General features: G+C 38.9%; 2 protein-coding genes across 4 annotated transcripts in view; one reads left to right on the plus strand and one right to left on the minus strand.

The window, feature by feature from the left end:
- The window catches only part of HLTF (helicase like transcription factor), a 63,572-nt gene extending 54,808 nt beyond the window's left edge, over positions 1-8,764 (plus strand). For both annotated transcript variants that reach the window (XM_061419154.1, XM_061419160.1), the window contains exons 24-25: positions 4,432-4,512; positions 6,500-8,764. In XM_061419154.1, coding sequence (XP_061275138.1) covers positions 4,432-4,512; positions 6,500-6,652 — 234 coding nt within the window. In that variant the 3' untranslated portion in view covers positions 6,653-8,764. The remainder of the gene's footprint in view (positions 1-4,431; positions 4,513-6,499) is intronic.
- Positions 8,765-21,519: 12,755 nt separating this feature from the next.
- The window catches only part of GYG1 (glycogenin 1), a 40,897-nt gene continuing 35,289 nt past the window's right edge, over positions 21,520-27,127 (minus strand). Inside the window, exons 6-8 of one of the 2 annotated variants that reach the window (XM_061419168.1) lie at positions 25,131-25,350; positions 22,656-22,706; positions 21,520-22,380 (exon numbers count right to left, since the gene is read on the minus strand). In XM_061419168.1, coding sequence (XP_061275152.1) covers positions 22,207-22,380; positions 22,656-22,706; positions 25,131-25,350 — 445 coding nt within the window. In that variant the 3' untranslated portion in view covers positions 21,520-22,206. The remainder of the gene's footprint in view (positions 22,381-22,655; positions 22,707-25,130; positions 25,351-27,127) is intronic. The other variant, XM_061419175.1, reaches the window with a different exon arrangement.

Raw genomic sequence — 27,127 nt, forward strand, 5'->3', positions numbered from 1 at the left:
CATGGATTTCATGTTAATGCCATGGGGATGGCAGTGTATTGTATTTTCTTGCCTTAGTTCTGTGGATGAAGTTTTAAATATCTGCTGGAGTTCTGGTATTATGGTTATTATATAAACTATGCATTGTAACTATAGATAATAATTCTAGAAGCTGATTTTTGGAACAAATTCCCAATTTTTTTTTCTTTGGTTATAATCTTAGTACTTGATAAGAAAGAGGTTGTTAATACCAAATACAGTAATTTAATTATTATTATAAAGTTGACCAGAGACTAAACTCTTTGAACTGTTATACTTTTAGAAAACTTACAGAATGTTAATAGTTTCATAGTAAGTTGATTGTTTTTCATTGAACATTTTAAGTTTCAAATATTGTTTCTAACTTTAAAACAAAAGCCAGGTCCCCCAAAAATAAGATTCAGTGGGAAAAAAATTGCTCATGAAAATGTTTTACATCTTTATGGAGTATTATATAAAAGATAAGATAAATTTTGATATTTCATTATGAACTTTTGATAAAGTTAATTGCTTCCTTCATCACTGCCTATGAGAATGGGAGCTGTCAGTTTTCTATTACCATGAGGTAAATTTTATTATACATCTTAGTCATACTTGTTATATACTGCCATTTCACCATGAGGTTTCTAGACAAAATACAGACAGCAGAAAGGAACATTTTATCTGGCCTTTAGTATAATGATTTTAAAGTGTGTCCAGTTGCAAACTACAAAATATTCACAGAATATGACTCTCAGTTTTAGAAAATCATAAGCTACATAAGTCCTTTAAATCTAACTTCTATACCAAAAAACAATCCCAAAATCAAATTATAGCAAGTTAATAGTTAAAAAAATCTCCTTTTCTTTAGATCTCAGTTCAGTTCAGTTCAGTTCAATCGCTCAGTCGTGTCTGACTCTTTGCGACCCCATGAATCGCAGCACGCCAGGCCTCCCTGTCCATCACCAACTTCCGGAGTTCACTGAGATGTCCATCGAGTCAGTGATGCCATCCAGCCATCAAATCCTCTATCGTCCCCTTCTTCTCCTGCCCTCAATCCCTCCCAGCATCAGAGTCTTTTCCAATGAGTCAACTCTTCGCATGAGGTGGCCAAAGTACTGGAGTTTCAGCTTTAGCATCATTCCTTCCAAAGAACTCCCAGGGCTGATCTCCTTCAGAATGGATTGGTTGGATCTCCTTGCAGTCCAAGGGACTCTCAAGAGTCTTCTCCAACACCACAGTTCAAAAGCATCAATTCTTCGGCGCTCAGCCTTCTTCACAGTCCAACTCTCACATCCATACATGACCACAGGAAAAACCATAGCCTTGACTAGACGGACCTTTGTTGGCAAAGTAATGTCTCTGCTTTTGAATATGCTATCTAGGTTGGTCATAACTTTTCTTCCAAGGAGTAAGCGTCTTTTAATTTCATGGCTGCAGTCACCATCTGCAGTGATTTTGGAGCCCCAAAAATAAAGTCTGACACCGTTTCCACTGATTCCTCATCTATTTCCCATAAAGTGATGGGACCAGATGCCATGATCTTCGTTTTCTGAATGTTGAGCTTTAAGCCAACTTTTTCACTCTCCACTTTCACTTTCATCAAGAGACTTTTTAGTTCCTCTTCACTTTTCTGCCATTAAGGGTGGTGTCATCTGCATATCTGAGGTTATTAATATTTCTCCCGGCAATCTTGATCGCAGCTTGTGCTTCTTCCAGTACAGCGTTTCTCATGTACTCTGCATATAAGTTAAATAAGCAGGGTGACAATATACAGCCTTGACATCCTCCTTTCCCTATTTGGAACCAGTCTGTTGTTCCATGTCCAGTTCTAACTGTTGCTTCCTGACCTGCATATAGGTTTCTCAAGAGGCAGGTCAGGTGGTCTGGTATTCCCATCTCTTTCAGAATTTTCCACAGTTTATTGTGATCCACACAGTCAGAGGCTTTGGCATAGTCAATAAAGCAGAATTAGATGTTTTTCTGGAACTCTCTTGCTTTTTCGATGATCCAGCGGATGTTGGCAATTTTATCTCTGGTTCCTCTGCTGTTTCTAAAACCAGCTTGAGCATCTGGAAGTTCACGGTTCACGTATTGTTGAAGCCTGGCTTGGAGAATTTTGAGCATTACTTTACTAGTGTGTGAGATGAGTGCAATTGTGCGGTAGTTTGAGCCTTCTTTGGCATTGCCTTTCTTTGGGATTGGAATTAAAACTGACCTTTTCCAGTCCTGTGGCCACTGCTGAGTTTTCCAAATTTGCTGGCATATTGAGTGCAGCACTTTCACAGCATCATGTTTCAGGATTTGAAATAGCTCAACTGGAATTCCATCCCCTCCACTAGCTTTGTTCATAGTGATGCTTTCTAAGGCCCACTTGACTTCACATTCCAGGATGTCTGGCTCTAGGTGAGTGATCACACCATCATGATTATCTTGGTCATGAAAATCTTTTTTGTATAGTTCTTCTGTGTATTCCTGCCACCTCTTCTTAATATCTTCTGCTTCTGTTAGGTCCCTACCATTTCTGTCCTCTATTGAGCCCATCTTTGCATGAAATGTTCCCTTGGTATCTCTATAATTTTCTTGAAGAGATCTCTAGTCTTTCCCATTCTGTTGTTTTCCTCTATTTCTTTGCATTGATTGCTGAGGAAGGCTCTCTTATCTCTTCCTGCTATTCTTTAAAACTCTGCATTCAGATGCTTATATCTTTCCTTTTCTCCTTTGCTTTTCACTTCTCTTCTTTTCACAGCTATTTGTAAGGCCTCCCCAGACAGCCATTTTGCTTTTTTGCATTTCTTTTCCATGGGGATGGTCTTGATTCCTGTCTCCTGTACAATGTCATGAACCTCAGTCCATAGTTCATCAGGCACTCTATCTATCAGATCTAGTCCCTTAAATCTATTTCTCACTTCCACTGTATAATCATAAAGGATTTGATTTAGGTCATACCTGAATGGTCTAGTGGTTTTTCCCTACTTTCTTCAATTTAAGTCTGAATTTGGCAATAAGTTCATGATCTGAGCCACAGTCAGCTCCTTGTCTTGTTTTTGTTGACTGTATAGAGCTTCTCCATCTTTGGCTGCAAAGAATATAATCAGTATGATTTCGGTGTTGACCATCTGGTGATGTCCATGTGTAGAGTCTTCTCTTGTGTTGTTGGAAGAGGGTGTTTGCTATGACCAGTGCATTTTCTTTGCGAAACTCTATTAGTCTTTGCCCTGCTTCATTCCGTATTTCAAGGCGAAATTTGCCTGTTACTCCAGGTGTTTCTTGACTTCCTACTTTTGCATTCCAGTTCCCTATAATGAGAAGGACATCTTTTTTGGGTGTTAGTTCTAAAAGGTCTTGCAGGTCTTCATAGAACCATTCAACTTCAGCTTCTTCACCTTTACTGGTTGGGGCATAGACTTGGATTACTGTGATCTCAAGAGAAGGCAATGGCACCCCACTCCGTGATCTCAAGGGAACTTTAAAAAGAAGAAAATAACTTCCTAAGTATAAATTGTACTGTGAACTTGTCATCTACTTACTCATTTATGATTCTGTTTCTGTTTTCCGTTGGTACTTTGTTGTATAAATTTTCCTTTTCTCCAAAAACCCTATTTTCAGCTTCAAGAATCATTCCATAGTTTAGTTTAAAATTTAATGATCCCACCCTGACAATTCATATTATTTCAAAACCACTTGACTCCTGTCTTCTAGACTGAAAAGCTCTTCGATATCCTTCTTGCTTATTCTTCCCTTTTCAGTGCTTCATTGTTTTATTCTTTACCATAAGAGAGTCCCTATGATAATGCTTATGTTAATTAGCTAATGTTACTTTCTTAGATCAGTTTTGAAGTCAAACTGATTTCAAATATATATACTGAAAATTATATTGCAAAGTCTTAAATAATTTTTAGGACTTTTGACTACTCCTGAAATCTTTTTTTGTACTTTTTACATAATGAGTGGAGGAAAATGAAAGAAAAAGAACAAAGACCAGCAAAAAGGGAGAAAACTTTTTCATTAAATGGACTCACCTGTCTTTTCTGATGTAAATTATTTCGGAGCGTGTATAACCTTCCTCTGTTAAGCAAATATAGTTTGACTTGAAAGTGGGTTGATAAGAAACTGGAAAGATATTAGTTGACTACTCAACAATCATTTATACTGTGTGATTTCTATTTTTCAGACCCTTACTTAGGTACTGGAGGCAGTGGAGTGAAATGACAGGGGAGAGAACACCTGCCTATCATAGTAGTGATTGGGGAAGGCAGTCAGGGGTGTGTGTGGATTGTTTTGTTCCCAGAACATTTATTAGTATTGTCATTATCTGAATTCATTCAGAAAGATTTCAGTCAGTAAAAGGTGAATGAATAATACTGCAACAGAAGGACTTGTATAGAACACATACAGACTAGGTGGTAGTGATGCAATTCATGTTCTTACTAGGCCTGGAATCCAGCTGCTGAAGATCAGTGCTTTGACAGATGCCATAGACTTGGCCAGAAGCAAGAAGTTATTATCACAAAAGTGAGTTTTTAAGATACCTATTTTAAAATTAGGTTGTAAGATTTTAAAAACTACATAAATAGTGTGTGAGTTTATTGTTATAAAATATTGAAATAGAATTATGCAGAGCAAACTATGAGGGACATCTTTATTTTGGTCTTGTTCATTTTGTTTTTATGTGAATTGCTTGCTTATATCTTTTGCCAAGTTTTCATAAAGACAAATACAGTTTTATAGTATAAAGGACTTTATAAATTCTGGTTGTAAATGTTTTGTTGTATGTATTGAAAATTTTTTATCCCAGGCTCTTGTTTATCTTTGAACTTTGTGTTTTTTTGTCATGAAAGTTTAGAAATTTTTATGATTTAAAATATGGCAGCCTTTTTCTTTATATCTCTTGGATTTTTGAGGTCTTGCTTAGAACAGAAGACTTTTATCTTCAAATTTTAAAAATGAATCTTCTGTAAGTTATATGAACTGGAGGGGTGCTGTGCTTAGTCTCTCAGTTGTGTCTGACTCTGTGCAACCCCATGGACTGTAGTCTGCCAGGCTCCTCTGTCCATGGGGATATTCCAGGCAAGAATACTGGAGTGGGTTGCCATGCCCTCCTACAGGGGATCTTCCCAACCCAGGGATCGAACCCAGGTCTCCTGCATTGCAGGTGGATTCTTTATCATCTGATCTACCACTGGAAGTAGTGTTTTATAAAAATATCAATAAAAATTGTCATATTCAAAATTTGGAAAATGTTACCCCCCAAAATCTCATGTAGTTCTGATTCTTTTGAACTATTTTACTTTTTGTTTATGATTCATGATATGGATCTAACTTTCTTGTTTTCAAATGAAGAATCATTTGTTACATTACCATTTTTAAGTCCATCTTTTTTTTCCTACCAATTTGAAATGTCACGTCTTCATAAATTCATATATATTACATGGGTCTCTTTCTGGACTCTGTTCATTTCATTGATCTATTTTCCTGTTCCAAGGACAATGTTACTTTAATAATTTCTATGGTTTTATAAAGTATGCCCTGATATCTAATAGAGCATAGTGCTCTCACTACCCTTCTTTTTGAAAATTGTGTTGGTTTTTATGATTTAGTCATGAATTGAACTTTGGATTTGGATTACCGAATCCCATTTAAAAAATCTTGTTTGGGATTTACTAAATTTATGATTAATTTGAAAACTGTATTCTTTATAAATAAGGAGTGTTCCCATATAAGAACTTAGTAACATTTTATGACACAATTTGTCATTACAGTAACTGGGACCTCTTGTACAGTGTTAAATAGTAGTAGTGATAGTAATCATTCTTGACTTGTTCCTATCTTTGTTGGAAATACTTTTATTGTTTTACATTAAGTATGGTATTCTTGGTAAGTTTCTAGTAGATGTCCTTAATAATATTGAGGACATTTATTTCTAGGTTAGTGAGGATTCTTTTTAAAATCAAAGTTTTTAATCAGGAATAAATGTTGAACTTTATCACATTCTTCTTTGGTATTTATTGAGATGATCACATTTTTTCTCTTTTAATTTTCTGAATTATACCAGATGAAGGTATATTCTTTCTGGGAAAATCTTACTTGGCTTTTTAAATATGCTGAATTTATTTTGCTAATATTCCAGCTACAGTGTTGTCCATAAAGTTTGCTTTTTTTATATGTTGCTCTTATCTGATGATAGAGTTATAACATGTCCTTACAGCTATATTCTTTATACAGGAGAAATACACTGAGTAATAGGGGAAAATGGCACTCATCTCTAGCTATCATACCATATTCTAATATTACCACTGTATATTGAGGAAAAGAGGGATAGTGAAACAGTTTGTAATAGATTACTGTTGATCATTTTTGACAGCTACATAATACTATAAGGAAGCAGATTCCTTTAGAGTAGGGCATTATTTTCATTAGGTCTCAGTTTTTTAATTAAAGAATTTAAGTATTGTGACCTATAAAGTACCTAACCAATTTAACTTTGTTTTTCTTTTTACAGTTCATTGTGAAGGATTCTGTTGAAGAAAACATGCTGAAAATACAAAACACGAAGAGAGAACTTGCAGCTGGAGCCTTTGGAACTAAGAAAACAAATGCGAGTGAAATGAAACAAGCTAAAATCAATGAAATCAGAACTTTAATTGATTTATAAATTGGTGGAATTTGGTAAGCTCAGTTTAATTAGATACATACACAAGTTTTAGAAATGAGAAAAATGCAGTTCTAGAAATTATATCTAGAGTATGTCTGCTAAAAGGGGCATATTTTATATTAGTGAAGAGGTATTACTAATCGCCTTCTATATATGAACCTATTTTTAATGATATTTCAAATAGCAATAAGTTCTGTTATATGCCGTGGCCTAAAATAATTTTTTTGGGAGAAAAAGTTACTTTTATTCAACTTTTCATATTATCTATGCTGAGTATTTTCATGTATCTCCCAAGTACTCAGCTTTTTCATATTTCCAAAAAAGTCAAACCTTTTATACTTTGACCAAATAGAGAGTTATTTTCTATGTTGACACATTTGGTTAGTCACCAAAGCCTCCCATTTGTGATGCTGTGGATTCACAATCCTTGTAAACGATTAATATGTACACAGACTAGACAAGAGATTGATTTTATTGGACCTTTGAAAACCATATATGCATTCCAGAACATTACATGAGAGACCAAAGTCCAGGTTAGCAAGTTACCTGGTTTTTGTTTGGTTTTGTTCATATATGTGTGTGTGTTTTGGTTTATTTTTCTTTCACAGTATCATTGAGAGAAATTCAAATAAGAAAATTCAAAAATTCAAATAAGACTTACAATTTTATGTTCATGAAAAAAAATTAGGGTTTGTGTTAGAGCAGAATTCTCTCCATTTAGTCAGGTGGTACTATTCTTTTTATTTAAATGTAACTTGATGTGTTAGTGTGTAAATACAGTCTGTGGGGATGAGAAGGAACCAGTTCTGCCCAGTTTGATTTGACTATTTAAATTATGGAGTTGCTGAATAGATATTTCTATATATAGATAATATTATTTATGTGCTTTAAAAAAAAACTTTATAAATTTTTATAATTCAGAAGACTACTATATGTGAGAGGCATGATATCTGGATGGAAGTTGGGTTGGATGACCTCCAAAATTATTTCGACTTTTAAAGACATCTTAATCCCTAAATGGAGAATTCTCTTTGGTATTATGTTTAGAATCAGAGTTTGATTTTGGAACTTGAGTAATTCACCCTTACACCTACTTATAGAATCAGTCATCATTTTCCTACTTTTTTGTTAATAATCAAACAGTAGCTGCCACAGAATTCTTGATAACTCTTTTAGTCATATTTAAAACAATCTATAACTTTATCAATCAGGTTAGGTAGTAAGTGGTGTTTTTTCCTTAAGGGAAACTTTATTTTTAATCCAAAGAAGGAAGAAATTGATAACTGTAACAGGAGAAGCTTCATGTTTGATGACACAAATTTAAGAACACCTTATATTTTACTTACAGTGTTGGAAGTGACTTGACTGAAAGATAAGAGGAGATTGGAGGCAGGGTTGTCTTCTAGGGCACACATCTTAGATTTAACACATATTTTATCACCAGCTAAATCCTTCCCTTCTCTGAGCCCTATCCTTTGCTCTAAGGGAACAGTGGATTAGACAGCAAGAATCTCCCCAGGCCTTTTTCTCTTCAGCAGCAGGTGATGAAAAGGACCAATAGACCTTGCTGCGACGATGAGATGGAATTACAATTTGAGGTTGGTCCACTAGCATAAGGAGTGATAGAGAGGAACCAGCACAAAGAGTCGAGTTGATCAGGATCTCATAAAACATGATAGATGTACGGGCTCTCAGTATACCAGTACTCTTGTAAGACTAAGTATAAAAAGAGTTTGCAGCAAAAAACACACTCTACTCTCCTTGCTTACAAAGGCGAAACCTTACAAACTCACTGTAAAGTGAAGACTGCTTCTTTACCCAAGCATTTACAGACTTGTGTTTTTAAACACATTCATGTGACAAGTCATTTAAAAAATACCTTTTTGGTTTTATATAGTTCCATTAAGTGGTGTTAAATAAAAAACAAATTCGTCCTATGAGAATATATAAACTACTGGAATGAAAAGTTCACATTATGTTTATGCTGTTAACTCTGTTTCATTATTATGTAGAGTAATAGCTTTAGAAATATCTTGAAAATACTGTGTTTCCATTTGTGGTTCAAACTGGATTTTGTTTTAAATTTAAAATTAATAAAAGTTTCAAAAATTATTACTTTCTCAGTGCCATATTTTAATGAGTACCTTTTCTTTAAAGAATGTTTAATCTTTATAAATCTCATATTTCTGTTAAGATGTCTATTTTATATAATTATTTTTTACTGACAGTACATAAAAAGTACAAGTAGCTGAGAAAAATTGACTCATATTCCTGCCCTTTTTTAATTTTACTAAATTTCAGTTTAACTGACTTTCTTGTTTAGAACTCAGTGTATATATTTTAAAATTTTAAGTATCTTGATCTTAAACATTGGTTTCAGTTATTTTTATTTTCCCATCAGGCAGAAAAAAAGGAGCTGTGATAACAGCTATGTATAGTGGTATACTAGATACCACTATGGATTATAGACTTTGCCCTTTTTACAGCTCCACGATTGGGAATATCAAGAAAATAATCGTCTTATGTTTAAAACCAGTTAAGTACCAATAAAATTATACTCAGGTAATGCATATTTTCTTTTGGGGGATATCAAAGGCATTCACTGGTGTGGTTTTTTAAATTAATTTTAATTGGAGGCTAATTACAATATTGTAGTGGTTTTTGTCATACATTGACATGAATCAGCCATGGGTGTACATGTGTTCCCCATCCTGAACCCTCCGCCCCCCCAACTACACTCCCATCCTATCCCTCAGGGTCATCCCAGTGCACCGGCCCTGAACACCCTGTCTCATGCATCAAACCTGGACTGGCGATCTATTTTACATATGGTAATATACATGTTTCAATGCTCTCCTCTTAAATCATCCCACCCTCTTGCCTTCTCCCACAGAGTCCAAAAGTCTGTTCTTTACATCTGTGTTTCTTTTGCTGTCTCGCATATAGTGTCATCATTACCATCTTTCTAAATTCCATATATATGCGTTAATTAATATGCATCGGTGTTTTTCTTTCTGACTTACTTCACTCTGTATAATAGGCTCCAGTTTCATCCACCTCATTAGAACTGATTCAAATGCATTCCTTTTAATAGCTGAGTAATACTCCATTGTGTATATGTTTACCATAGCTTTCTTATCCATTCATCTGCCGATGGACATCTGGGTTGCTTCCAGGCCCTAGCTATTGTAAACAGTGCTGCGATGAACATTGGGGTACACGTGTCTCTTTCAGTTCTGGTTTCCTTGGTGTGTATGCCCAGCAGTGGGATTGCTGGGTTGTATGGCAGTTCTGTTTCCAGTTTTTTAAGGCATCTCCACACTGAGTCGGACACGACTGAAGTGACTTAGCAGCAGCAGCAGCTTTTCTCACAGAGAAGGTGATGGCACCCCACTTCAGTACTCTTGCCTGGAAAATCCCATGGACAGAGGAGCCTGGAAGGCTGCAGTCCATGGGGTCGCGAAGAGTCGGACACGACTGAGCGACTTCCCTTTCACTTTTCACTTTCATGCACTGGAGAAGGAAATGGCAACCCACTCCAGTGTTATTGCCTGAAGAATCCCAGTGACGGGGCAGCCTGGTGGGCTGCCGTCTATGGGGTCACACAGAGTTGGACACGACTGAAGTGACTTAGCAGCAGCAGCACACTGTTCTCCATAGTGGCTGTAGTAGTTTGTATTCCCACTCACTGGTGTGTTTTTTATTCCTTAACAAAGGTCTGTTCATTAGTATTTGGAAAGAAGATTCATCAAAAACATGAGGACAATGATATGTTTGGCTTATTAATAAGAATTCAAATGCTTAACCTTAGGTTTTCAACTATATTAAACTTGTGGAGAAGGCAATGGCAACCCACTCCAGTACGCTTGCCTGGAAAATCCCATGGGTGGAAGAGCCTGGTAGGCTGCAGTCTGTGGGGTCACATAGAGTCGGAAATGACTGAAGTGACTTAGCAGCAGCAGCATATTAAACTTGAAAATATTTTCAAAAGGTGAAATACAACAGCTTTCCTTCATTTAATTCACCAATAAGTATGTATAACCTTCCTTACAAGTTCTACATTCTGGAATTCAGTACCTCATTTTTATGTTACTTCTAAATAAAAAGATCTTAAGATACTGATAGCTGTGAATAATGGTTGGGAGGCTTCCCTGCAGTAATGTCTACTTCAGAGGGAGAAACTCTGTTGATTAGAAACCCTGTTAGCAGACATAATGTTTTCTTCCATGTTAATGTATTTACACTTACTGTGTGGTAATAAGGGAGAACAGTCTTCTAGATGAAGCCATAATAATATGCTGCTTTTGAAAGGGCAGATGATTTCTTATTTCCAGTCAGATCTTTCAAAGGTTAAGATGGGATTTTAAAAAATCTCTTTTCCAGCTCCGTGTTGAACCTTCTTGATCAAGAATTTTCTGACAGATTTAAACCTGCTTCTACTTTTAAATATGAAAATTAATTTTTACATGAAAATATAATTTTAATAATGCATATGATTCAAATGTACATCAAACAGGACACCTCTATTAATCTGAACCAAGATATAATAACTAGGCTACACTGGGACTTCACTTAGAAGAACAGCAAATGTCAAAATGATTTCTTAAATTGGTAGATAAATTCTAGGGCATGTCTTTGAACAGTTGAAACCCAGTCTAGTATTCCAAGAGGGTATTTAATGTGATAAATGTGATATTAAAGGTCATCAGAGAGATTATATATTATTAAAATATGTGGGCCATTTGCTAAAGCAGAGACAGGACTAATGTTTTGAAATGTTTTCAGTAAGTTTGCCATCTTTTCAGCATTCTGTCAATAGTGTCTTAGAAAGGCAGATAAAATTAACTAGGCTACAGTTTCCTGAATGTTTAAACTATTTTACCCTTTTTGTTAGGGTAGGGAAGGGCTATTCCCTAATAGTACATCATAGGATTTTAAAACCACTGCAGTGAGGAGCCTGCACGCCACAACTAGAGAGCAGCCCCCACTCTCTGCAAGTAGAGAAAGCCCGTGTGCAGCAACAAGGACCCAGCACAGCCAAAGAAAAGTTACGTCAGCCTTTTACGTTTAGAGCTCTTGTCTTATGCAGTGTAAAAAAATTGGGTACCAAAGGGAATAAGTAAACACAGAAAGTCTATACTAGATGATATATTTCATTCTCCTCACTCCCTAGTTAAGATGCTTTGATATCCTCAATTTTATAAAAAAAGGACTTGAGTCTTGTGATCTCGTGATACAGGTGGAGAGCTCCAAATTATTTGGATTGCATATTACATGGTCACAACAATAAGGCAGTATTAGTTATCTGAAGACTAGGTTTCTGTTCATCCCAACTAGGAGCACAGAAACCAAAAAAGGCTTCTAACCACCTAAAATAAAGTTCAATAAATCCATATACTTAATAGAAAAGGACCTAGTGTTCAAAGGCTCTGTTATTGAACATTTAACTCTTCCTATTTTTGTTCTAGGCAAACAGTAGTGAGAAGTGGTAGCTGGAAGACTGGACATTATAGAAGGAAACTTCAAAGTGAACACAGAATAAGTAAATCACAAGAGTTGAGTGGCTTAGTATAGGTGTATGCTAAGTGCTATGCATGCTAAGTCTCTTCAGTCGTGTCCGACTCTGTGCAACCCTATGGATAGCAGCCCACCAGGCTCCTCCATCCACAGGATTCTCTAGCCACGAATACTGGAGTGGGTTGCCATTTCCTTCTCCAAGTTTCAGTCTATGAGACAAAACCAAACAGAAACAGTTCACAGAATATCCAACCTGCACTCTTCAAAACATCAAAGTCACAGGAGACAAGAAAAGTCTGAAAAGCCTCCACAGACCAGAGGTTGCTGAGGAGACGTGAAAACTAAGTGTAACTCGGCATCCTGGGGGGATCCTGAAACAGAGGAAGGGGTTAGGGAACAACAGGTGAAATCAGAAGATAGGGTGGGCGAGGGGGAGGTTACAGAAACAGACTGACACTGCCCCCGAGTTGTGACAAACACCAGTATAACACAAGATGCCCACAGGGAGGGGGGAGACTGAGGGGTTCCTCAGGAACTCTACTGTCTTTGCAGCTTTGTGGTCAATCTACAGTTATTCCACAATAAAAAGTTTATTTAAAGAAAAATACTCCACCTAATCCACCAGTTATAATCTAGAAGAGAAGACTGGGGGGTGATTGTGCTTCTTCCCTGCCAGCAGCCTGTCCAGTGGTCTCCCCTAACCCCACCTGCTAGTACTCATCACTGAGGAGTGGAAGTCAGTCCTTACTTAAAAGACCTTTAGAAGCACTACTGCTGGGCACTGGAGATAAAACATATCCACCTTAATAATAACAATGAATCCCTTATGTAACACCTTACTCTGTGCCAGGCACTAGTCCAAGGGCACCTGACCTGAATTCATTTAATCCTCAAAACAATACTAAGAAATAGGTACTGTCGATGGCCACATACGTTGGCCATCAGCACATTTCTATTAACTCCATATTTGATTCTGGAACTATTAATGGAAAGCAAGACACATGGAAGGGAAATTGCCAGTAAGCTAGTTAAGTGGGGTGTAGTCAGGGGTTGAATCTAACGACTTGGCTCCAGAGTCCATGCTCTTAACCATTATTCTGTTGCCTCAGTAAAAAACATGGCCCCTATAGGGCAAGAGCTCAAATACTGGCAGAGTGGATAAAGTACTCTAAGGGAATGTGGTCGGATCCCAAGAAGGACTTCCTGTACGCAAGAGTAGCCTGTATTAGGGATGCAATATACAATAAACCTAATTAATACCACCATATGTTATATATGAAAGCTGTTACAAGAGTAAATCCTAAGAGTTCTCATCACAAGGAAAGCAGGATGTATTTTTTTCTATTTCTTCAGTTTTGTATCTGTAGGAGATAATGTTCACTGCTGCTGCAGCTGCTAAGTAACTTCAGTTGTGTCTGACTCTGTGTGACCCCATAGACGGCAGCCCACCAGGCTCTCCTGCCCCTGGGATTCTCCAGGCAAGAACACTGGAGTGGGTTGCCATTTCCTTCTCCAATGCATGAAAGTGAGAAGTGAAAGTGAAGCCGCTCAGTTGTATCCGACTCTTAGCGACCCCATGGACTGCAGCCTACCAGGCTCCTCCATCCACGGGATTTTCCAGGCAAATCACTATGCTGTACGCCTTACGCTTACCCAGTGTTACATGTCATTCATATCCCAATAAATCTGGAAGGAAAAAAAAAAGCCTCTGAACTTTGAGGAAGAAAAAAAAAAAAGCCTGCATGTCTTCATTCTCTGGTAACTCTCAAGATCAAGGTCCCGTGCCTTCTCTGGCTCTTGATTCAGTCTCCTAAGCACCAGGAAAAGCTCAACTCCAGGTGTAATGTCCTGCTGTGGATGAACGGAGGTGGGTAAAGGAGGGGTTTCTGCAGCACAGGAAAGACGCACAACCACTTGGGCTGGGAGGGTCCTGCACACCGGGAGGGGATGGCTAGGAAGGCCCATCTCTTTGAGCAATGGATTACAGATCTTCCTATTTCTGGCAGACCTGCATGACTGATGGTGGGGTGGGGGGAGCTGAGGTAGAGGACAGTCTGAAAGGGAGCCTAGGTGGGGGGTATGGACAAAAGAAGGAACCAACTGGCCTGAAAGGAATGCGGAGGATAAGTGTTGAGGGTAGGTGGGCAGGAGACAGAGAAAAGATAAGCCTGAGGGCAATAACTGACTCCCTGCACCAAGACGGGGCTGAGCGTCCATGTTGTGAATGGGAAAGGGCAGGGATGGCTGGGAATTACCTTGGAGGAGGCAAAGGAGACACAAGGATGACCTTTTAGCAAGTGTTGGATGGTCTAGCGTCGGGATCCTGCCAGGGGGGTCGGAAGGGGTGACACCGGGCCCCAGGGTTCCTTCTGCGCAGCCCTTATCTCTAAAAGGATGCCGACCCTGAATACACCACAGTATTATATAGTCATATCATAGAAGTTTTCTCTCTTCTGGGCCAATAAAACAACTGTGAAAACAGGATAATTCTATATAGGCTTTTAAGATACAAAGTCTATACATTGTGAAGCTGAATTGTGTCCAAGCCAAAATTTATGACTTAACCCTATCCTTGAATTTTCTTACCCACTCATTTTTATAAAATTTCAGGCAGCCTATTTAGGAATGCCTTTTTGTAAAAAGTATTTTCCAAGTCCTATTTCAAGGCCATTGTCCTTATCTTCATAGCAAGCAAAATGAAAGCTTTTCCATTATTTGTTTCTGGCATTTATGGGTATATACAGAGAATACTCTTGATCTCTTGGCCCATTTCCCTGATCTCATTGTCTGTATTCATCATTCATTTGTTTAATGCAGAGCATAGCTTTAGATTTAGAACATACACAGATCTGAATCAAAGTTTTTAACCTTTCTTATTCTCTGATTACCAGAGAAATGAGAAATCTATATATACATTATAGGGCTGATATGAGAATTGAGCTATAAGTACCTAGTTAATATTGTCTTTCCTCATTGCTTTCTTACAGATTGTTTTCACTTAAAGAAGATTAAATTTCAGCATCAGAAACTCAGAGAAATAAATTATCAAAGGCTGAGCCAGCAGGGAAGCCCATCACATAACATACCCAAGTGTAAAAATAGTTAATAATCCATTTGTAGTAGAAAAAAAGCAGACTGTGGCAGACTTTTATTTAAGGGGAAACCAAGTCTTCCTTAGCTTGCAGCTGCTACTGCTGCTAAGTCACTTCAGTCGTGTCCTACTCTGTGCGACCCCATAGACGGCAGCCCACCAGGCTCCCCCATCCCTGGGATTCTCCAGACAAGAACACTGGAGTGGGTTGCCATTTCCTTCTCCAATGCATGAGAGTGAAAAATGAAAGTGAAGTCGCTCAGTCGTGTCCAACTCTTAGCGACCCCATGGACTGTGTAGCCTATCAGGCTCCTCCATCCATGGGATTTTCCAGCAAGAGTACTGGAGTGGGGTGCCATTGCCTTCTCCGCTTCCTTAGCTTAATTCCATACATTTCAGTGACATTAAAGAGGTAAATATTACAATTCATTTATAGATGTTATTTATGATAATATTGCCTATTCACTCAAGGGGCCAAGTTTGTCTTCTGGAAAGCCTTTACTAAATACAAGTTGAATCCCCTGCTATATAATAACATTGCACCATGCATCTTCTGAAAGCTCTGACTCCCTATTTAGTGTAAATACCTTCTTAATGTATCAAATGGTTCTCAAATGTCCCTTGGGTCACAGTCACTGCTTGATAGTACTTGGAATAGAAATACTATGGCCTCAACCTCAACCAAGGTCTACTGAATCATAATCTATAGTGATAAGCCTGAGAGACTGTACTTACAACTCCAGTGTCTTTCAGGAGCAGCCAGGTTGGAGACTGTTGCTTAAGCCTCTAGTTTTTATTTACTCCTTCCTCTCTCTTCATATCCAATCCATCAGCAGCTTTATGCCTTCAGCCTGGTGCAAGGTGTGTTGGAATACCACTGTCTCTCTCCAGGATCACCACAGTAAACTAATTTGCCTTCTAATCAACTCTTGTTCTCATTTAAGCTGTTTTCCACCAGCTTCAGAAGCAGTGTTCTTAAAATGTAAATCACAAAGGTAAGACAATTAGACCTTCTTTAAGATGACTGGCATTGGACTGAAACAAACTATATTAAAATTAATTCATTCATAATGATACTAGAACCAACCCCCTCAAAACCACCTTTGGAGGATGCTATGAAACCAGTTGCATATTTTATATACTGACTAGTGAGTAAAGGGAAGGAATAAAGCATTTATCCTGCCTCTTTAATAGGAAAAACTCAGGATAACCAGATTGTTGATGAATGGAAGTATATAGAAATATTTCAGCTAGTGAGAGTATTACCATTTTGTAACCCCAGTGAGATAATGTATCTAGGCAATGATCATTAATGGCAGTTAATATCATAATGAGATTAAATCACACCTTAATCTGGTCCTCTGAATCAGTTTATAAGAAATACAGAATACAAGGAAACAAACTGCCATCAGTAAAGTGTAGAATGTGGGAGAGACTAAAGGACAACTAATCTGGTTTCTTCAGTAAATTGCAAGGCAACAACAAAACAAGGGAGTGTAAGGAAACACAGCTGAATCAGAGATATCAACCAGTTGCACTGTAAGGGCCTTACTTGTGATAGAGTCAATTCCTAGGCAGGTTGATAGGAAGTCTGGGGTCCCCGAGGAGGATAAAGGGGTCTGGGGCTCTCGAGGAGGAGATAGGGGTCTGGAGTTCTCAAGGAGGAGAAAAGGACAAACTTTTTATTCTACATTGCTTTGTCTTAGTCAATGTAAACAATGTAAGGACATGTTTCTGCTTTTCAATATGCTATCTAGGTTGGTCATAACTTTTCTTCCAAGGAGTAAACGTCTTTTAATTTCATGGCTGTAGTCACCATCTGCAGTGATTTTGTAGCCCCCCAAAATAAAGTCTGACACTGTTTCCACTGTTTCCCCATCTATTCCCGTGAAGTGATGGGACCAGATGCCATGATCTTAGTTTTCTGAATGTTGAATTTTAAGCAAACTTTTTCACTCTCCTCTTTCACCTTCATCAAGAGGCTTTTTAGTTCCTCTTCACTTTCTGCCATAAGGGTGGTGTCATCTGCATATCTGAGGTTATTGATATTTCTCCCGGCAATCTTGATTCCAGCTTGTGCTTCTTCCAGCCTAGGGTTTCTCATGATGTACTCTGCATAGTAGTTAAATAAGCAGGGTGACAATATACAGCCTTGATGTACTCCTTTTCCTATTTGGGACCAGTCTGTTGTTCCATGTCCAGTTCTAACTGTTGCTTCCTGACCTGCATACAAATTTCTCAAGAGGCAGGTCAGGTGGTCTGAAGAATTGATGCTTTTGAACTGTGGTGTTGGAGAAGACTCTTGAGAGTCCCTTGGACTGCAAGGAGATCCAACCAGTCCATTCTGAAGGAGATCAGCCCTGGGATTTCTTTGGAAGGAATGATGCTAAAGCTGAAACTCCAGTACTTTGGCCACCTCATGCGAAGAGTTGACTCACTGCAAAAGACTCTGATGCTGGGAGGGATTGTGGGCAGGAGGAGAAGGGGATGACAGAGGATGAGATGGGTGGATGGCATCACTGACTCGATGGACGTGAATCTGAGTGAACTCCGGGAGTTTGTGATGGACAGGGAGGCCTGGCGTGCTGCAATTCATGGGGTTGTAGAGTCGGACATGACTGAGCGACTGAACTGAACTGAACTGAACTGAAGGACATGTTTCTCCTTAAGAAGAACCTTCTGACTAGTTTTGTTATCTTAGGTATATTGTGGGAGTGGGTCTGGTGAGACCTTTCTATTGTTAGTTCTAATCTTAATTTAAGATGTATGTTGTGGGAATGGGTCTGGTAAAAGTATATAAGGCCTTGATAAGACTAGCGAGTGGGGGGCTCTCTGTCCCCTTTCTGATGTCTATGTCAGAAGCTTCCTCTGTCCCTTTTTATACTTTAATAAAACTCTGCCACACAAAAGCTCTTGAGTGATCAAATCTGGTCCCCTGGTCCTGAAGCTCAATCTTCTTCAGAGATCAAGAATCTGACATCCTTCACCTTAAGCTATCACTTGGATCCTGATAAGATCAAGTGGAAGTAAAACACAACATAATGGAGGACATTTAGAATTAAGTTTCTTGGTGTGAGCATTTTATGAAGTCCCTATGTTTTAAAGATAGCGGGTGTATATCATGTGAGTTTTTTTTTTATCTAGGATTTGCTTCCAAATAGTTTGGTAGGGGAGGAGTTCATGGGGATATAGGGACATAGATGAAACAACTGTTGAAAGTAGGTGATGGGAGTTCTTTATACTATTCTGCTTACCTTGGTATGTAAGTTCCCATTAATAAAACATTACATATAAGTTAACATTAATAAAACTTCAGTCATTATTGAATTTAAAATCCAAAGCCCAAACGTTCATCTATGAAGGCAATACGTTCCTCTCCATCCTGTCTTGAAAGCCTTTATTTCCACCCAGTTCTCCCATTCCCACAATTTCCTCTGAATGGAATCGTCTTCTTCTCCTCACTCCCTTTTGGCTTCTGGAGAGCCTCTCTTTCTGGCTTAATCAGCATCTTGTAGGCTTTTCTTGAAGACCCTAGGGCTGGACTTGCTCAGGGGCAAGTGTATTTGTCGGTGTATTTTATTTAACATAATTTGCAATTATATATGTTAGTTTCTTTCAGTCTGTTTGCTACTAGAATATAAGGAAATACGTCTGTCTTAATACATTCCTATGTATCTACTGTCCATCACATGTGTGATATGGTCAGTACTTAATAAGTGCTTATTGAATGAATTATTCAGAGTTGTGTTGTATAAATGTATATGTCAACCCAAATTGTGTTTGATGTGAAAATAAGATGACTGAATAAATGCTTTGGTAGATGTTTTTCTGGAATAAGCTCAAGTTTTTCCTTGAAATCAGACATTTTTATAACCATTGAGACTGTGAAAGCAACGTAGGGCTGAAACCAACTTTAAAATTAGGCACAGATTCCTTAAGAAAAATGGAAATGAAACTACCATATGACCCAGCAATCCCACTACTGGGCATTACCCTGAGGAAACCATAACTGAAAAAGACACATATAGTCCAATGTCCACTGCAGCACTACTTACAATAGCTAGGACATGGAAGCAACCTAGATGTCCATCAACATATTAATAAATAAAGAAGCAGTGGTACATAGAATATTACTTAGCCATAAAAAGGAACACATTTGACTCAATTCTAATGAGGTGGATGAACCTAGAGTCTATTATACAGAGTGAAGTAAGTCAGAAAAACAAATGTTGTATATTTGTATATTTGCATGGAAGTGAAAAGTGAAAGTGAAGTCGCTCAGTCGTATCCGACTCTTAGCGACCCCATGGACTCCAGCTCACCAGGCTCCTCTGTCTGTGGGATTTTCCAGGCAAGAGTACTGGAGTGGGGTGCCATTGCCTTCTCCGACCTGACACGCAGAGGCACTTAAATCTTTGGTAGTGCTTCACGTATTTGAAGACCACAGCAACTCACTTTCCACCAGTCCAACTAACCAGCCTATTTCACCTTCAGAAATAATTTGTTATTTAACAGTTTACACTCTGAGGTAAGTCCTCAGGCTCTTCTTAAGCTCTTCTGGTAGCCAACATCCAAGGTGGTCCCCCAATCCAGTCTTGCCTCCAAGTTTCCATATTCCAACATTCATTCACACCCTTACTGTGGAAATAAAGGAATCTTTATTTCTGATCTTGAAGGTTAAAAGCCACTGCAGCTTCTAAAGTTTCTTCTCGTCATGGTTTTCCCTCTTGTTTTCTTCAACAGAATAATTTGTGATTACTCACTTCAGATTTAAAAGGTCATTTAAATCATGCCCTTTACTAGCTTGCCATCCGTGCAACCTGGAATGACCTGCACATTTAATGAGTATGTTTTATATTGGTACTTCTATCATTTTAAGCCACGGATAAAAATGCTAGAAGACACTGAGTCTGATACTGATTCTAATAGTCCTGAAAGATTATTGAGTATGTTTAGAGACTGACAATGAACCTAGGTTCATTAAGGTTACAATATTCTAAAATTTGAGTACCCACTTAATATAGAGATGAAATGTGAGTGACAGATGAGATAAACTTGATCTTCCTTTCCTCTATCTATCATATCAGATACATCACCATCACTGGAAAGCACTAGATGTAGATTTCCCTAGGTATCTAGAAAAAAACTTCTAAAGCATATATTTCAGTGTCAAGTTTTACACTGGTTTTTAAAATACAAATTCTATCTCATTAGAACTGATTCAAATGTATTCTTTTTAATGGCTGAGTAATACTCCATTGTGTATATGTACCACTGCTTTCTTATCCATTCATCTGCTGATGGGCATCTAGGTTGCTTCCATGTCCTGGCTATTATAAACAGTGCTGCAATGAACATTGGGGTACACGTGTCTCTTTCCCTTCTGGTTTCCTCAGTGTGTATGCCCAGCAGTGGGATTGCTGGATCATAAGGCAGTTCTATTTCCAGTTTTTTAAGGAATCTCCACACTGTTCTCCATAGTGGCTGTACTAGTTTGCATTCCCACCAACAGTGTAAGAGAGTTCCCTTTTCTCCACACCCTCTCCAGCATTTATTGCTTGTAGACTTTTGGATTGCAGCCATTCTGACTGGTGTGAGATGGTACCTCATAGTGGTTTTGATTTGCATTTCTCTGATAATGAGTGATGTTGAGCATCTTTTCATGTGTTTGTTAGCCATCTGTATGTCTTCTTTGGAGAAATGTCTATTTAGTTCTTTGGCCCACTTTTTGATTGGGTCATTTATTTTTCTGGAGCCTATTATACAGAGTGAAGTAAGCCAGAAAGAAAAACACCAATACAGTATACTAACGCATATATATGGAATTTAGAAAGATGGTAACAATAACCCTGTGTACAAGACTGCAAAAGAGACACCGATGTATAGATCAGTCTTATGGACTCTGTGGGAGAGGGAGAGGGCGGGGAGATTTGGGAGAATAGCATTGAAACATGTATAATATCATGTATGAAACGAGTCGCCAGTCCAGGTTCGATGCACGGTACTGGATGCTTGGGGCTGGTGCACTGGGATGACCCAGAGGGAGGGTAGGGGAGGGAAGAGGGAGGAGGGTTCAGGATGGGGAACATGGGTATACCTGTGGCGGATTCATTTTGATATTTGGCAAAACTAATACAATATTGTAAAGTTTAAAAATAAAATCAAATTAAAAAAAAATACAAATTCTACAAATTATGAAAAATTCCCTGATACTTTTTTTCCCCATGAGTAGTGGGTGTCCTTAATGAAACAACCAAGATATGGCAGTAAGTGTTTATTTTTCATACAGGGTGCCATTGCAGGGAACCATCACACTGCTGTTTTCAGATATACAGAACGGAACAAAGCATTTTAGCATGCCGCCTTACTGTACACAGAAAACTGGTGAACACCTTCAGACGCTAAGACTAGGAAATGGGTTAACACCATTTGTTGATACGCTTATGAATCACTCAGCAGTGCTATTACAGGCTGTCTTTATCTGAAAGCAGAATTACAATCACTCTGGCAGCCTCTGGGAGACTCTAAAATGCAGGTCTAGTGAGGGGTACAGCAAGCAAGCAAGAGACATGTACCATGCGTGTCCCATTCTGAAAGGAGACTGATCTGAAGCCTGGCTTGGCACATTTTAAGAGTTGATACAGCTATCTTAACAACTTAAGATTGAATTTCCCTTACCATATACATTGGCAGTCAGCTTAATTGAGAATTTCTGAAATATAAGCTCAGGGTTAAAAAGCAGAACTGTTGTTCATATAACAGAATTGCTACTTAAACAACTTTTGCCCAGTTCTCACCAGTTGTCTTGCAAAAAACCCCACATCTGATGAATTTTAGTGAAAGCCTCTAGCAACTGTAACAGACCTTTCTTAACCCAGCTCTAGGTACTAAGTATCAGAAACAAGTGCCTGTGACGTGGATGTGTCCACAGAAAACGGCAGTGTTTCTACTGGAGGTAAGTGTCAAGTTTCCTCTTGATGTTGTCAAAGGAATCTGCTCCCATGTAGTCAGCCTGGCCTTGTTCCCACCGCTCCTTCCGTTCTTCTGAGGATACAAAAGGCTGTGCCGGAGCTGGGATCTCCCCAAGGGACAGCTGTGATACGGCTCCTGAGACATTTTCCTAGAAAGGAGAGAATAAGTAGAGGCTCCTTTAGAGGTTAAAGTCGGACCATTTTAAAGAACGCAATAAATTGAGGAAGGTGAGTAAAACCAGGATGAATTATCATGCAAAGTAGCAAAAACCAAAAAGTATTACATGAAACAAAACAAACAAAGACACGGAAATACAAGGATCATGTGATTTTTTTTTCCTAACAAAATGAAGACTTCTTGACTTGGTGAAAACATTGGGGGAACAAATTAACTGGGTAGGGTTAATGTTTAAGTTCTGCATACCTTTCTACAGAAGCCACAAGAGAAAGCCAGTGTATAGACCAAGTCTGAAAGCTGCAACAGTTCATTAGAAAGCGTAAGATGGATGAACAAGGGAACAGAAGTCTCATGATAAGTTCCTGATCTGTGTGGGCTCAGAAAGGTTGAGAACTTAAACAAAATGGTACTTCAGAAGCTAAGAACCTAAGCAGAGAGCCGCACCATATATACAGCCGTCACATTATAAAAGCGAGCTAAATGGTTTGAGACTATACACCAAACTTATCTTCCTGTTCAAGTTTATTGCCAAGTCAGATCTATTCCTGTAGCTTCTGTTAATCTGCTTAGTTTTGAATGAATCTTCATTTCCCATCTTTACTTCCCTTGGTTCATAACCCTCAGCCCCTGGCTTGTGTGGAAGGAACAAGGTAACTGTGCAGGGAATGGAGCAAGCCTCCTCGGTATTAAGCTCAAATCTCATTACATATAGGTGGGGAATTAACTTCAGGCTTCCCAGATGGCACTAGCGGTAAAGTATCCGCCTGCCAATGAAGCAGACACAAGAGACGTGGGTTCAATCCCTGGGTCAGGAAGATCCCCTGGGGTAGGAAATGGCACCCCACTCCAGTACTCTTGCCTGGAAAATTCCAAAGGCAGAGGAGCCTGGTGGGCTACAGTCCGTGGGGTCACAAAGAGGTGGACACGACTGAGCACACACCACACGGGCAATTAACTTCAGTGGTAGCATAAGAGAACATTTAAGGTTAGCCTTCATAAAGCTCTCAGGTGTGACAGGACTAGAGCCATTAGTAGAGAAAAAGGAAGGCAAATGAATACATACAGGTATTGCTTTTAACAGAGAAAATGGGAGAGCAGAACATGTTATTACCTATTTCTGTTGCTATATGTAAGTATGAGTATATATGTACGAATTTAAATATTCTAGAATTCCAAGGTATTTGGGTAGATTCCACGGGATTCTATTATAGCTGCGGCAACACCTGTCCTTCCCCTGGATTAGTCCTGCCTCTGCCTTCCACTTGCCACAGGAATGATACAGGCAGCCTCTCAGAGAGTCCCCCTCTCACAAGGCTCTTCACAAGGACCACAGTCTCTCAGGCCTGGGTGTGAGTCCCAGCTCTGCTACTGCCTGGTCTGTTACATAACTAGGAGAAGCTGTGGGACTTCTTTGCTGCTGCTGCTGCTGCTGCTAAGTCACCTCAGTCGTGTACGACTCTGTGCGACCCCATGGACTGCAGCCCACCAGGCTCCTCCGTCCCTGGGATTCTCCAGGCAAGAACACTGGAGTGGGTTGCCATTTCCTTCTCCAATGCATGAAAGTGGAAAGTGAAAGTGAAGTCGCTCAGTCGTGTCCGACTCTTCACGACCCCCTGGACTGCAGCCTACCAGGCTCCTCCATCCATGGGGTTTTCCAGGCAAGAGTACTGGAGTGGGGTGCCATTGCCTTCTCCCAAGTCTCAGTTAATTTTAATATATAAGAAGGGGATATTAACAAAAATAATACTTACTTGCCAGAGTGGTTATAAGGGTTAAATAAGAATAGATAACTTTTTGTAAGCACTTCCTACGTACAAGGCAATATTCCAAGTACTGTATAAATATTAGTTCATGGTCCATATAAAGCAAATAGTCTAAGAATGTGTTGTTTTTCACTTTCTCCTTTTTATATTTCAGTACCAGTGCTCATAAGTGAAATGACTAAAATCTAACTTTATAGTCTCTTATATTATAGCAAGGTAATTAACTGATCTTTTAGACTTGATTATAATTCACCCATTTAGTTTTATTCTTTATATCTTAATACGTAACATAAAAGTTTAATTTCCAATCGTCCTCCAACTCTTCCAAAAGAACCAACCTCAGAGGAAGACCTTTAAAGTCAGAAAAGATGCTAAGCAGGATGTAACTGTAAATGTTACTATGTAATCTTCTTCTTACAAAGGGATTTTTCTAAAATCCCATATAACCAGAGGAATAAAACACAGCAACTCAAAATAATCCCAGAAAAGTATTTATTGTATGTTCCTGTTATTGTAATTTTCACTTGAAAAATATTCTTCTACACAAATGGCAAAACTAAAATAGGTGTATTTAAAATTTTTGCGGCTTCTAAAACATGAACTGGGGCATTCTTTGTTTTTGTAAACCACTACTTTAGGAATAATCTTACAGTCTTAGGACAATGGACTAAGGATTTTATAGTTATAACATATGGATATATATACCGATACATCTATCAGTCTAAACCTCTAAAAACCTTTCTTGTGCTCCCAAGTCTAATGAAATCTGCCACAAAAGCTACTTCTGCTTTAATCTTTGCTGGTAATATTTCTCCCCCTCTACGATGAACAGTTTTCTTTCCACAAAGTCTTGCTTATGTCTCTGTTCAAAATACCACTAAAAAGTCTGTCTCTACTCGTATACCAAGTTTTTAAAAACAAAACACCAAATTACCTGAAGGAAAAAAAGAGAACCTACCACATGTACACATGAGCGGGTGTCTTTGACAAGGCCAAACTGCTGAAGCACAGGTAACACGCTGGTAGTGAAGATGTTCCACCACAGGCTGAGAAACTCTGGGTGAGTCATATTGGGATCGTGGGACTCACTCTGAATACTTTTTGTTTGAGGATCGTAAGTATAATTCCATGGTTTGGTTCGTCCTAGGAAATGCACAACTTTGGCATTTGCACCAAATCTGCCAAGTGAACACAAGTTGAAACAGTTAGTGAACTCTGAGCACTGACAGTGCACCTTCCATCCTTCAGTCGTGGTTAGAAAAGTTGAGCTCACTGAAAAAACTTTAGACCTACCTCTAAAATTATTCAATTGTACATTGTGCCTGAGTGCTAAGTTGCCTCAGTCTTGTCCAGCTCTTTGCAACCCTACAGACTGAAGCCAGCCAGGCTCCTCTGTTCATGGGATTCTCCAGGCAGGTATACTGGAGTGGGTTGCCAAGTGCTCCTCCAGGGGATCTTCCTGACCCAGAGACTGAACCCAAGTCTCCCGCAGCTCTTACACTAGGTAGATTCTCTGCTACTGAGCCACCAGAGAAGTCCTCAATTGTATGTTAAATACACACAAAAATCCCAAAGTAACAGTGGATCAGTGCAACAACCAAATACTGATCCACCAAGGACAGAGCAGGTGGCTCAGTGGTAAAGAATCTGCCTGCAATGCCGGAGACTCAGGAGACGTGGGTTTGATACCTGGGTTGGGAAAATCCCCTGGAGGAGGGCGTGGCAACCCACCCCAGTATTCCTGCCTGGAGAATCCCATGGACAGAGAAGCCTGGTGGGCTACGGTCCACGGGGTTGCACAGAGTCAGCACGACTGAAACGACTGAGCACACATGCAAGGACAGAGAAGATACAACCACCTGGAGAGCCATTTGATATCACCCAGGAAAGCTGAAAATGCTCACGCTTTACAACCCAGAAGCAAGCTCACCTCCTAGGCATGAACCCCAGAGAAACTCCTACACGTGCACAATAGGAGACATAAAACGTTCACAGGCACAGCACTGTCTGAAATAGTCATTAACTGGAAACAACCAGAATGGCCACACATCAGGTTAGTTCACTGTTCTGCGAACGTTCACTTTCTTGCCCAATCTCTTTCCTGCCTCCCTGATATTGGTGTGGTTGCATGATTTGCTTTCACTGATGAAATGCGCAGAAGGGAAAGTGTGCCTTCTAAAAGCACTGTTGTTTCTGTTCAGCCTCCCTGAGAAGCTACAACTTCTGCCAGCAAAAGAATGTTCCAGAAGAATGAGATGATCACAACAGATGTGGATCAAAACCTGTGGCCTGGCTCCTAACTCAGCTGAGACAATCAGAGCTGTCCCAATCTAGTCACTAACATATGAGCAAGAAATACATTGCTGACTGTTGAATGTCACTGAAATCTGATGGTTACTTATCCATTCTGTTTTCTTAAGGACAACTTCTGGTATACTGATATCATAGAATACAATACAGCAACCAAAATAAATGAACTGTAGCCAACATCTTGTAGCCAACAGATGACTGATTTTTAAAATATGAACTATACAAATTCAAATAGAAATATGAATACAGGTATGTATTCATATGTATGTAAATATGGATACATACATATGAATCTACTTACATAAGGACAAACAAAAAAAAGTACTGTTTAAAGAGCAGAAAACCGTAATCAATATAAATTTCATGATACTGGTTATCTTGAGAAGAGAGGGGAAGCTGTGATAGGAAAGAGACAAAAAGAGGCTTCTAAGATGCTGGTTATAGTCCACTTCTGAACTTGAGTGGTGGATGTTTCTTAAAACTGAACATTTCTGATATCCTCTTGTGTATATACTATATTTCACAATACACACACACTATATAAGATAAGAAAAGGAAGAGTTAAGAATGGTCCTATTCTGTTTGTCCTATGTATATAATCTGCTGCTGCTGCTGCTAAGTCACTTCAGTCGTGTCCGACTCTGT

Source organism: Bos javanicus, chromosome 1 (assembly GCF_032452875.1).
Source record: "Bos javanicus breed banteng chromosome 1, ARS-OSU_banteng_1.0, whole genome shotgun sequence".
NCBI classification, from domain to species: Eukaryota; Metazoa; Chordata; class Mammalia; order Artiodactyla; family Bovidae; genus Bos; species Bos javanicus.